The sequence below is a fragment of the Benincasa hispida genome, chromosome 4, assembly GCF_027475165.1.
Source record: "Benincasa hispida cultivar pf3 chromosome 4, pf3_genome.v1.1, whole genome shotgun sequence".
Taxonomy (NCBI): Eukaryota; Viridiplantae; Streptophyta; class Magnoliopsida; order Cucurbitales; family Cucurbitaceae; genus Benincasa; species Benincasa hispida.
The window spans coordinates 68,006,184-68,019,446 of NC_143481.1; the positions used below are offsets into that span (position 1 = coordinate 68,006,184).

The following is a 13,263-nucleotide window of genomic DNA, read 5'->3' on the forward strand; positions in this document are numbered from 1 at the left end:
TATGAATAATTAATTAAATTCTTTAATTACATTATCCACCATCCGTTAACTATCGAACACTTCATTAAAGACCGACAGCTGCACTCTTTGCCCTACAGATATATTTCTGTGTCCATTGAATATAACCAATCAATAGTACGATGACCCTTCACAAATTGTTCGTAAGTACAGCTAGGCCAAATTACCATTTTGCCTTTGTTGTTACATCTAACTCCTTAAGTACCACTGATCCCTCTAATGAACAATAGATCATAGTCCTACTATGACTGAATCCCTCTCGGGCCAGGAGAGGGTGTGACACTACATTATTCAAGACCCGGAATCAGCACTTAAGAAAGCAATTTATCTACTTACACCTGCTTCGGGGAAAGAGTGAATTCCATCTTGTGTAGCTGTGTTCCCAGCTCTCTAATCAGACGAATCCCTAAAATGGTAGGCTTGTTGAGTCGGCGATCTAGCCACTCTCACCCATACAAATCAAAGGACCGCCCTCATAGGTAGGAATTAACAACTCACTCAAGATTCAAATCATGTTACCTATGGTCATCCTGGTGAAGTGTAAGTCTCTATTATGAACGGTATTATATAATGAGACTAAACATTTCGTGGGTCGATCTTATACAAACTCCTTTCTATAGAATATCCTTGCTCGCATGTCTAATACATGAATGATCAGGATCATATCATTTGTAGCATTTTACAACACTTGTAACACCTACAAAGCATATCATACTCATAGTGTCACTAGAATAAGGTACCCAGCCTTATCCATATACTATAGACATTTCGGTTATCACTTGAACATGATCCACCTGTTTGTCTCCACATACATGTTTGAGTTACTATGATAACCTTGGATGTTAGTTTATTAGTTTGTGGTTAATGCATCTAAAATATCACATATTTCATAGACAAAGTGAATAAAAATATCATATGTTATTAATCACATAAAAGTTTATTCATACAATGTTTACAAACTATAGGATCTTATGAGATTTAGGGCATCAATTCCAACACCTACAACATATTTGAACAAGCATCGGTCTAATAATAATCGATAGTGGTTGTCAAAGTTGATTATCAAAGATGATTTTCGTTGGAGTTTGTAATTGGAGGTGATTGTCGAAGCTTGAAGTTAGTTGCATGAAGGTGATATTCAAGTTGGTAATAGAATCCGTAGTCGGAGGTGGTTGTCGGAGCCTAAAGTTGGTCACATGAAGGTGGTATTGGAGTTGGTAACTGGAGTTTGTCGTTAGAGGTGGTTTTTGGATTCCGAATTTGGTCGTCGAAGATGATCATCAAAGATGATTTTCACTAGAGTTTGTAGTCAGAGGTGGTTGTCGGAACTCGAAGTTGAGTCGCATGAAAGTAATATTGGAATTGGTTGCCAGAGTTTTTTCGTTAAAGATGGTTGTCGAAGTGCGAAGTTGGTTGTTGGAGTTGTTCGGTTGAAGGTGGACATCAAAGGTGATTTTCGTTGGAGTTTGTAGTCGAAGATGGTTGTTGGAGTTGGTCATCAAAGTTTGGTGTCAAAGGTGATCGTCGGAGTCCAAAATTGGTTGTGTGGAGTTGGTCGTGCAAAGGTGGTTGTTGGAGTTGGGTTATTGGAGTGTCGCTAGAGTCCAGAGTTGGTCGTTGAAGTTTTCATCGGAGGAGGTTGTCAGAGCTTGGAGTTGGTTCCCGGAGTTTGGCAGTGATAGTCGCTGACCGTAACCAATGAGTGGAGCCATTGAAAATATTGGAAGAAGGGAGAGGTGGGGTAAGTTGGTAAAATATACCAACTCAACTCTACCAAAATTTAAAGTTGGTGGACCAAACATTGAGTTGGTATACTCATGTTGATGATCCAAACACATTTAAAGTGAATATTTAGTGAAAAATTGAGATATAAAGTGTAAATCTTGAAATCTAAAAGTTAAATTCAAACAAAATTCAAGTATCAAAGATAAAATTTAACATTTAAAATAGAGACTAAATTGAAATAAATCAAAACTTAAAAACTAAATATATCGTTTTGAGGACGAAATGAAAACCTCAATCCAAAATTTAGATGATCGAAAAAGTATTTTTTAAATAATAATAATAATAAAAAATTCATATTTTGAATTGGCCGCGTCTTGGTGGTTTAACAGCTTTGAATTATAAAGCAGGAAAAAGACAAAAATTCTCCAAAGCTGGATTGACCAATCACAGAGTCTTTGCTTCTGCAAGGCAGCTTCCAATTTTCATAACTTTCTTTAATTCTTTTCGAAATTTCTTTCTAAACGCCCATTGGCCTTCTGACATTTCAACCAAAAGCGGAGGCCGAAGTTTCCTTCTCCACTTTTGAATCGTCTCTTTACCTGAGTAGCTCCCGCATTTGTCCTGTGGAGCCGGGGAGTTTCTGTTTAATCGACCAAAAGGCTCAGAGATTGAAAGAGAATGCCCAATTGGGAGCTTAGGAGTTGCTGTCAGCATGATCAGGTTGTGTTCTTAGTTACCATTGGGGTCTTCACCGTTGTAATCCTCGCGGTAAGCTTCGTCGGAATATTTCTATTGCGTTTTTGTTTCAATCATTTTTCAAGCTCGTTTTAAGTTGTAGATTTGTATGATTTTCTAAAGTAGGATTGGTTTTTAAGTTCGTGTTTGATGCTGAGAAGTAGACTGTTTAAGCAGACTTAGGTCTTCCTTATCTATGAAATTCATGATGGTTCTTCCCTGTTATCTAATCAAATCACCATTTAAGATTGCGTTCTCCTCTGACCAGAAATCTACATGAACTTAGGTATTTCTTGTCAAATCATCTTAAACAGCATGTTTGAGATATGTGGGTGGTTAAGTATTTGAAGAATTCAAATTGAGGTTGGAGAGAGAGAAAGAGAGAGAGTTTAGGTTATTTAACATTATTTCTCTGCCTGTATTTTCAGCCTTCTTAGCCGACCGCGGACAGGTACAGATCGCAACAATAGGCTTGAACTGAGTACAGATATTCAATTTCTGAAGAACTCAATTTCCTTCATGTTTTATCGTAGTATTTGTTTGACATGTTTTTCAATCTCTCAAACAACTTTTTTTTTTTTTTTTTTTTTTAGAAAATGGAATTAGATATCTGACTTAATTAGAGAGCATAGGAACTTGATTGAACTTACAGTAGCTTTTGGATTCTGATTTTGAAAAAAAAAAGTAATGATACTTTCTTGAGTATTCTTGAGGTGGAATCCTTATTGTGCATCACAGCTGAGCAAGTTTTATTCTTGCCTTTATTATTTGCTCGATGAATATTGATTTTTTCCCTCTGAATGTGACAGCTATGGAGGACATTTATAATCACTCCTTTCAAGCTCATTACTGTTTTCCTGCACGAAGCAAGTCATGCAATAGCTTGTAAGCTAACCTGTGGTGAGGTATATTTCTTTTCTTCACTTCTATTTGCTGTGGTGATTGAAATGGAGCATATGCTAAGAAATATCATATTTCTTCTTTAATTATAGATCCTTTTGATTGGCTACGCCTTTACCGTAATGCTCATAGCCTAGTGAAAGGAACATAATGTTCTATGCATGTTTCTTATTGTGTTTCAAGTTTGTAACTGATGTAGTTTATTTTTAAAGTTCAAAGATAACGTGCCTTGAAACTTCTTTCCGTCTAAACAAATTATCCTACATCGTTTTGTTTTCCTCTTATGGAGTTTACAGTAAGCCGCTTCCTAGAGATGTTAACATCAAACGAGTCATAGCTATAGAAAGGTTACAATAAGAAGTAAAAATTAGGTCCCCAAATTGACCAAAGGATGCTCTTGAGTTCTGTCACCCAAGGATTTGCCAATGTGGGAGGTTGACGTAAACAATCCAATCCTTTGTTCTGCTTTGAAGTTTCTAGGATCAATTGAACTCAATAAAACGAGGTTGATATTAGGTTAGAAGACTACTTTTTCTGTACCACTTCAACACCCAGTCCTAGATATAATTTGTTAGATTTCTTTCCAGTAATCTCAAGGGAAAATTATCGGAGTAGAACAAAACAATTATAAGAATAATAATCATATTAGGAGCTCTGCAATTGATATTGGAGTCGACGTCTAGAGGCATCTGGACAGATTTTTTTGTGGAATTCCTTAGATTGAGCATAATAATTTTAAATCTTTTCGTAGTAAGACTAGGTATGTTAATGATATAAGATCCATAAGCAAGATATCCATGAGAGTTGGATTTATCAATCAATCTGTTATAATTAGTTTTTAACAGACATTACTCTCTTTGGTTACATTACACGTGCCTACTGATAGCTATTCCCAGCCTGTTTTATGAATTGTATTTAGTTTCATTATATGGGAGGCTGAAGGTGAGACTCAAAAAGATATGCATCTGGTGTTCTTTTTCATGAAGATTCTTCTGCTGCCACTAGATGTGGAATATGAATCTGCTATAAGGACCACTGAGATATCCGTGCATTTCAATTTCTTTTTATCTGGTTTTTCTGTCGTTTCTTGCGTCTGTAATCTTTTGGGTTTGAGGTTCTTTGAGGTGGGGGAGTTCTCACATTATCCCTATTTTCCAGATTCTCTCCATCTTCTATTGAATATTCTAGTTAACTTGCCCCAATTTTGAGAAATTCCCATTAAACATTTTCATCCCATTTTCTTACATTAAATACAAGGCATCTGCACTGCTAAATTGTATTCGATGTTCATTTACTATGATACAGTTATCTATTCCATCAATTACCCACGTGTCGATATCTTGGTAGTTCATGAATCCCTTAAATAGTGATCTGGTGTTAAAGTTCAATTTTTGAAGTCAATATGGTATCTCTTTTTATATATATATATATATATATATATATATCCTTTTCCTTGGTTTGTGATTAATGCACCCAGAGGAAGTTGATATAACCAGTTTATGTGCAGGTAGTAGGAATCCAGGTTCATGCAAACGAGGGAGGGGTAACTCAAACCCGTGGTGGGGCATATTGGTTGATTTTGCCTGCAGGATGTAATTCTCTTATTTCACTTTTTTACTAATCCCTGATAAGCAACAAGATTTACAGGTTGATCATGTTTTAAAATTGAGTGTGCATACATTCATCCATTCCGCTGTAAAGAGAAAAGCATACATATGCTTACAATCTAAATTAATTTTAAAACTCGTTAAAGTTACTACAAATTATTCACCGAGTCACTCGCCCCTACCATCTTCCAGTAGATGGATGAGGCTTCAAGTCCATACTTGAATAAATTATTTAGTTTTCTTAGACAACTACTTGTATACAATCATAACTTGGAAAAAACATTTAGAACATTTAAAGGTGTAGTTTGAAATGTTCTATAAATTTCTATTTTGCGGACCTGCCACTTATTGTATTTATTCGTTCACTTCAACCTAGATCTTGGATCATCGTTTTGGGGAATGGCTATGATTCTCGCGTCAACCAATCTTCTCACTGCTAGAATTGCAGCGGGTTGTTTGGGTTTAGCTCTTCTTGTTGTACTCTTCATTGCAAAAAATGTAAGGAAAAGAAAGAGAGTAAGAAATGATTTTACTATAAATTATTTATCATTCAATTTCTTACCTCCCTGTTATATTTTTGACAGTGGACACTTAGAGGACTCTGTGTTGGTAAGTGTTCCCATGATCTTTTCGTAGGAATTGAAGTTTACATAAAACCACTTTTGTTGCTCTTAAAATGACATTCACCAACTGAATACCTCAGGATTTATTATTTTTCTTGCGGTGGTTTGGGTTCTACAAGAAACGACTACAGTTCGCATACTTCGTTATGTCATTCTTTTCATTGGTATACATTATAGCTTGCAACTGTCCTGTTCTTTTAATGGATAATATTTTATCATTTATCAATTTACATATGTTTTCCTCACTGGATAAAGAAGGGCTGCTTACTCTTATATTGATGTTTTGCAGGTGTCATGAACAGTTTGTTTTCAGTTTATGGTATATCTTAATCTCTCTATAAATATATCTATATTTGGGAGTGATTTTGAAATGGTTAAAATCACTTTCGTCATGTCTACACTGAAATATACTTTTAAGCATTAGACATCAAGTTAATGTTTAATTTTACACTTTTAAACATGGTTTTTATATCATTAAAATTGATTTTAAATGATTAAAAATATTTTTAGAGTGATTTTAAAAATAACAAAAGTGATTTTAAGTATTTCATAATCACTCCCAAACATGATAATATTACTAAAAATCTAGAATGTCAATGAATGAAAATCATATGGTTTATCCTTCCTAACTCATGCAGATATATATGATGATTTGATTTCACGAAGAGTCAACTCGAGCGATGCTGAGAAGTTTGCAGAACTGTGTCCATGTCCTTGTAATGGAATTGGATGGGGAGTCATTTGGTAATTAACATCTCAATCTTTGGGATAACTTATTCACAGATACCTAATCATTCACTTGCACTATAAAAGAGAATGGGATATTTTCCAAAAGTTTTAATTTTGATAATATCATTGTAGAAGGGATATGTCAAGATGTTCATGATTTTACATCAATTCTCCACTCATCACATGTCCTAATGTGAATGCTGATAGGTCAAGACATTCATGATTGCATATCAATTCTCCACTCATCACTCATCCATTTCATAATTCGAATGATCATTTTTGCAGGGGAATGATATCATTTATCTTCTTATGTGCTTCTATCTATCTTGGTCTTGTCATCCTATCTTAAGGTACATGAACATCTCCACCCTACTGATTTCCTTTCGTTTAATTGTGATTTTTTTAACATTCAATATTTTGGTCTTCTTGTCCTTTAAGGTGTATGGCATAGTTACTTAAAATAGTTATACATATATATATATATTTGAAAGCAATGATATATTGGTTTAAACTATGATGTACATGTAAAGAAACTTGTACAAAGGAGATACAAGTGCAGTTTCGAAGTTAATTGCAAAATTCATATGGCTTTCTTAGCTCAACAAATTTTATGAACTTAGGGTATCAATGGTAACAGTTTAATGGTGCTCTTCCATTCATGGGCGAGACATGATTACCTCTAGAGATTAGTTAGCCAAAATTGCACATAATAGGAGGTTATTTATTTTATTTTTATTTTTATTTTTATTTTTTACTTTTTTAAATTTTGCAATCTGAATATAGCTCAATGTATAAAGACACTAATTAAAATCAATGGTTCGATTATCCAGCCTTCATCTTTTGATACTATTTTATGTTGATAACAAGCCGTCACCATTTAAATCTCAGCTTCAATTTCATTATCAGGTTCAGGTTTAAAATGTGAGTATTGACACTTTAAATTGCTCGAGTTTTTTGTTCGGTGGCTGCGCGTATCCGCAAGCTTTTATACCTTGGTGTTTGGAGAAAGCCTCTTTTGTTCTAACCATGCTCACTTCCAGCTTGAGTTTTACATATATTCTGTACAAAATTGAACTCTCATATTCTTTATTCCCTTATATTCTTTTGAATTATAAACCTTCCAAATTTAATTATTGGATACATCTGCAAATGTGTAATTTTATTTAAATTTTGGTTAGACAACCGTTTTAGTGCCAGTGACTTTGCTTTTATTTAGTCCCAACTCTTGTAGATTTAAAACTTTTATTATCATCTCAATAGTTTAGATAAATATTTCAAAAAGTGATGAGCGAGATTTGCATTATCGTCATAGCAATTAGACATCCAAGCATCTGATATATGGGTGTCAACCAACTTATTATATTCTTCCCAATATATGATTAATTTTTATCTATGAATAATGACCAAACACAAATTTATTTGAAAATATTTTACATGTGATAGTTCATACCCATATATATGACAATAACAGATGAAACACAACTATTTATGTTAACGGTGTTCGAGTACCGTTTACACTCGGAACATGAAGCTATAAACACTAGAAAATATGGGCCCATATAGAATGGAATTACCATTGCTGTAGATATTGGAATATACTGACTGACCTTCCCTGATAAGTCTCCTATCAAATTTATCACAATGGCTGCTGCAAAGAACCCATAGCATGGGGAGAGACAGTTCTTTGGGAGACTAGAGATGCCCTTGACTGCGAGAAGAGCCATGTTACGACAGACCGTTGCATAAGGCGCTGGATAAGCACTTTCAGGCTGTCCAATGTCATCAAATGCCTTATAGAACAACCAAAACACAAAAGGAGATATGACACATCCCATTGCAGTGCCTACCACTTGGCTCACAAACGTCGACCACGGTGAAGATAGTGTCATGTATCCAGTCTTGAAATCCTGCATTAGATCAGATGCAGTTGAGACAATGTTCATCATTACTGCACAAGCTACTAAGTTTGCAACGTGAAATCCGGATTTCCATTTTTCGTATTTAAGTAGGTGATAAAAGGAATTAATTAAGTGAAAGTTAAATCCTATATTGAAGAGAAGGAAATTTCTAAGTGTTGAATAAATTTTCCTTTAGTAGTTTTGAGTTGAGCCTTAATTGGTGAAATTTGGCTAAGTGTAATGTAAAAAAGGAACCATGCATTGAGAGACATTAACGCATAAGATGAGTAGAAAGGCAACCATGCATTTGTGAGGTTGGACGTATGATTGGTTGAAGTATTGGCAAGAGGCGTTGCCAAGAGGTTCTCATGCATTGGGTATGCGTGAGCAAGAGTAGAGAAAGCGAAATGTTGAGTGCAAGGCACTAGGCAGATGATCGTGTAGCAAATGAGCGGCGCTACACGATGGGGTATGCAATCGTCTAGTAAGTGAGTAGTGCTATACGATGAGGTAGGCGATTGTGTAGAAAATAAGCGGTGAGGTAGGTGATCGTGTAGGCGGGCGCTGGACGATAGTGTAACAATGCGCGTAGCTAAGCGATGCGCTAGACGATCGTGAAGATGCGCGCGGCATTAAACGATGAGAAGTGACGCGCTAGACGATAAGTGTAGAAGCTGGACGATAGCGCTAAACGATAGCACTATACGATAGCATTCAGCGTTAAACGATGTGTGAGCGCTAAGCGATAGACTACATGATGGCGCTACGCGATGGCCGTTAGTGCTAGACGATAGCCGTGCTGCGCTAGACGATGAGCAAACACGTTATACGATAGGCGGAATACTAAGCGATGGGCATTGGGCGATAGATGCAGGTGCTGGGCGATGATGCTAAACAATAGGCGGATGTGTTAGACGATAAGACGTCAGCGCTAAACGATGGAGGTAAACGATGGGCGCGGTAGCTAAACGATAGGCCGTGCGCGATATTGATGAGAGCGAGATCGTTTACTAAATGATTGAGCTACACGATGGGCCGTTGGAGCTAAGCGATAGATGCAGAAACTAAACGATGAAGCGGTGCTGAGGCTTGTGTTACGCAAGATTGATGAACTCATCTGGACAAATGGCTGTACCGAGAGATGGATAGACTTGAGTTAGTAGGAGCTGGACGAATTAAGTTTCATGCAAAGAAAGTCTTATGCATGAGGAGGACAATACAAGTAGGTGTGTGGCATGAGAGTAGGTGAATATCAAGGGAGTAGGTGGTGAAAAAACATGGTACAAACACCCCAAAGTAGGAGGTGTCATGCGTTGGAGGCTTGGTAAAGATGATAAGGACTATAAATACCACAACAAGATGTCTCTTCAATTCATAAGCTAAATCCTCTTCAAAGAATGTAAGGAAGAGTGTTAGAAGGTGGATTTGAAGGAGCCCATGCGTTAGGAGAAGATCATGCATCGGTCATGAAGTTCCAAGAGAAGGAGATGCTGTCAGACAGTGAAGACTAGAAGTAGCATCAACTTGGGACGAGGATATCTCCCAGAATACTCGTGAGTTTGGAGTGATTTTAAAGCCACCTAAAAGCTCTAAGAGTCTAGTTTTCAGGGCTTTCGAAGAAGAAGCTACAAGGAATCAGGCTGGAGATGAGGAAAAGATAGAAGGGTCAAGCTGTCGGGTAAGCTTGGGCCAGTCTTAATGATTTGAGGATTCCGGCCAAACCACAAGAAGTTCTGAGCTAAGATTTTGAAGTAAGCGTCTTGAGACAGTTTAGAGAATGTTTATAGAAGGAAGTATCTCTAGATAAGGCTTAGAACTATGAGTAATCTGAGCCTTAAATTGAATATGGATCTTAGGGTTCAAAAGGGAGCCCGAGGTGATCAAGGAACTTCTAGAGAGGAAGGTTCCTAAACGACCAAGGTGAGTGACTAAATATTTAAAATGTTTTAAAGAAACCATGTTCTAAAGAAAGATCTTTTAGATAAAGACATGTTTTCTATGCTTTTTTAAAGAAAGTCATTGTATGACTAGTTTTACTTGAAACTTGATACCGAAGGACATTTGAGAAGGTATCCGAGTAGCTTGATACTGAAGGACACATTTTGAGAAGGTATCTGAGCAAAAGTACCTAAGGCATGACGGTACTTCTTTTACATAAGAATCAGTTTTCTTGTCACTCACTGGGCTAGCAAGCTCACCCCGTTTTCAAATGTTTTCCTTTTCTCCAGGTAGCGAAAGGTGAGGAGTTCCAGGGTGCTGCTAAGGTCAACACTTTCGAAGGGTTTTAAAGAGTGGTTCTTGTAAACTTTGTAGTCAAGTCTTGAAGTTGTATAAACATTAGTCTATTGGAATAAAATGGGCCTACTTAGTCAGTTGTTGTTATCTCATTGACTTAAAGTTTATTGAGTGTAGTACAAAGGTTCAGATGGGCAGTAGGTATCATAAAAGGGTGGTATCTGCGGTCCCTCACGCCTCTACTCGGGGCTTAAGAGTGCGGGCTCGGGGCGGGGTGTGACATGCAATGACTCCGCCATGCATGGTATTGGCACCAGGACATGCCTTGATCGTGAAGATGGCAAGATTTCCTTATGTAGATCCAAGGGACCAATCAGTTAACCCAGTAACAAAAGAATAGCAGAAAGCCTCCAAACAACCTCTGATCATGCATCATCCCACCTTAGGTTATGCATTGGTCATGCATCATCTCTTTATTGTAAATGTTATAATTTAGAGAAGCATGATTTAATTATGTAAGTGCATGCTCATGCATCATATAATATAAGAGTTATATTTATGCTTGCATAAAAAGCATCGACATGCATCATCTTTATATTATAATTGTTATAGTATAAAGGTGAATGATAACATGTTTGCTTGGTTATTACACATTATATAAAAGTTATGTATAGTAATGACCGGACATGAAGCATGACATATAGGTTATTTTGTAAATGTTATAAACACCTTGTTATGCACAATGGTTTTTTAGTTGTTTCTTTTTAAAAGTTAAAGAGAAATTAGAACTAAAAGAAATAAGAAAGACATGCATGCCCACTTAAGTTTAATTCATGGTTTTAAAATGTTTAAAACTTGAATCACATAGACCTAAGATCACAGTTCTAATATGATTAGCAGCCCTAAGGCTTTAATCTTTTTCATTAATTTAATAGGATTAAATTGATTAATAAAAGGTTAAAGTGTAGCAAATCTATCTATAAGGGACCTTTTGTCTAAGACAGGTTCTGTCTAAGCTGGGGTATTTAAGTTGACAGACACGTAACACCTCTACCTGGGAACTTACTTGGAAAGGTGAATTAGATAGATTTGATGCATTCATACAAGTTAAGGACAGTCCATTAAAGTGTTTAAATGTGACTACTTGAACTTATTCATATTTCATAGACAAACGTTGTTTATGAGCAGAGTTTTAAAAAGACGACTTTGACTAAAATCAATAGCCAGATTGTCTAGGTTAATGAACTCCTAGGTAGAACATTCAGCGGGGGGTACTTGGGGCATAAGATGCTTCACTTAAACCTTTCACGTATCTCTTAAATAGTCCACACTGTGAGATCTACCCTCGGCCTCGAGGCACCTTTGGCGTGTCCCCATACGGATGGTGTTTGGGTAGGTCAATATCAAGGTGGAAGGAGAGAGTGTTCATAGTAAGTGGGAGTGGGAAGTGTGATAGCATATCCCTCGGTCTCCCTCGTTGGGTTGAATAAAGTTACTATGCATCGCCTCGAGGTACCTTGGAAGTGTCCCCCTAAAGAATGGTAGTATTGTGCATTTCTTTATTTGATCTCCTGTAAGATGATAAAGTAACTTAGTCTCTTATCCTAATCTACTTCTTCCCTACGGTGGGCTCATTAAGGCGGGACTCTGGCACCGAAAGCGAGGGGTCACACTTACGCGGAGTTGTTAAAGATTAACAGTTCTGGACCAAAAAATGGTGGCTATTAGGTTCAGTTCCAATAGTTGGTTCTGCCTATTGATTGAGAATGTCACATCCTAGCGAAGGGGCATCTGATCACCCCACCGGTGACGTTTGTCCTGCCTCACTAGGACATCATTGCAAAATAGAAGTCTTTTACTTAGGGTACTTGAAATTGTTTTGCAAAACTGATTGGTTAAAAGTGGTTTAGCAAAATCTAATAAAGTTTTGTTTGTATTTTCAGCAACAACTTTTTCAAAATGGCAACAGCCGCGTTAGTTTTGTTAAGTGCCGAAAAATTAACTGGCGAAAATTTCGCAAATGGAAACACATGATCACGACGATCCTAATCATCGAGGATCTCATGTTCGCTCTGACGGAGGCCTGCCCTCCTATTCCAGCTCCAAATGCCGCTCGAAATGTTTAGGAGGCATACGAGCGATGGAGAAGGGTGAATGAGAAGGCCCGAGCCTACATCTTGGCAAGTCTTTCTGAAGTCTTGGCCAAGAAACATGAGCCTATGGTCTCAGTGCATGAGATCATGGAGTCCCTACGGGGGATGTTTGGACAACTATCTGAACAGCTTATGCATGAGGCTCTTAAATATATATTCAACTCCAAAATGGAAGAAGGCACCTCTGTTCGTGAACATATGCTTAACATGATAGTCCATTTCAATGTGGCGGAGTTGAATAGGTCTACCATTGATGAGGGCAGCCAGGTTAGCATAATCCTGCATTCATTGCCGGAAAGCTTCCTGCACTTTGTTAGTAATGTGATTCTTAACAAAGTGAAATATAACCTTACAACTCTTCTTAACGAGTTGCAGACTGACCAATCTTTACTGAAAAGTAAGGAGAGGAAGGAGGGTGAAGCAAATGTTGCTTCATCCTCTAAGACGTTCCATAGAGGTTCGACCTCAGGAACGAAGTCTGCACCTTCTACTTCTAACTCTGTAAAAGGGAAGAAGAAGAAGGGTGGTAAGGGAAAAGAGAAGGCGTCTGCTAACCCACCGCCTCTTGCCCCAAGGAGGCATCCATTGGTTGAAAAGGGAAAGTGTTTCCACTACAATCAGGATGGACACTGGAAGAGGA

At 37.2% G+C, this 13,263-nt stretch overlaps 1 protein-coding gene across 2 annotated transcripts; it reads left to right on the top strand.

The window, feature by feature from the left end:
* The first annotated feature begins 2,114 nt into the window (after nucleotides 1–2,114).
* On the top strand, nucleotides 2,115–7,552 carry LOC120075093 (peptidase M50B-like protein). Of its 2 annotated transcripts, XM_039028258.2 has the most exons (10): nucleotides 2,115–2,511; nucleotides 3,288–3,383; nucleotides 4,886–4,970; nucleotides 5,362–5,483; nucleotides 5,570–5,594; nucleotides 5,689–5,772; nucleotides 5,898–5,927; nucleotides 6,247–6,352; nucleotides 6,623–6,687; nucleotides 7,244–7,552. In XM_039028258.2, exons 1-9 carry the CDS (start codon nucleotides 2,422–2,424, stop codon nucleotides 6,684–6,686), a joined length of 702 nt encoding a protein of 233 aa, XP_038884186.1. In that variant the 5' UTR covers nucleotides 2,115–2,421; the 3' UTR covers nucleotide 6,687; nucleotides 7,244–7,552. The 2 variants fall into 2 exon arrangements, with proteins under 2 accessions (XP_038884186.1, XP_038884187.1); XM_039028259.2 differs by lacking the exon at nucleotides 5,689–5,772 and having other exon boundaries at nucleotides 2,131–2,511.
* Nucleotides 7,553–13,263: the final 5,711 nt, after the last annotated feature.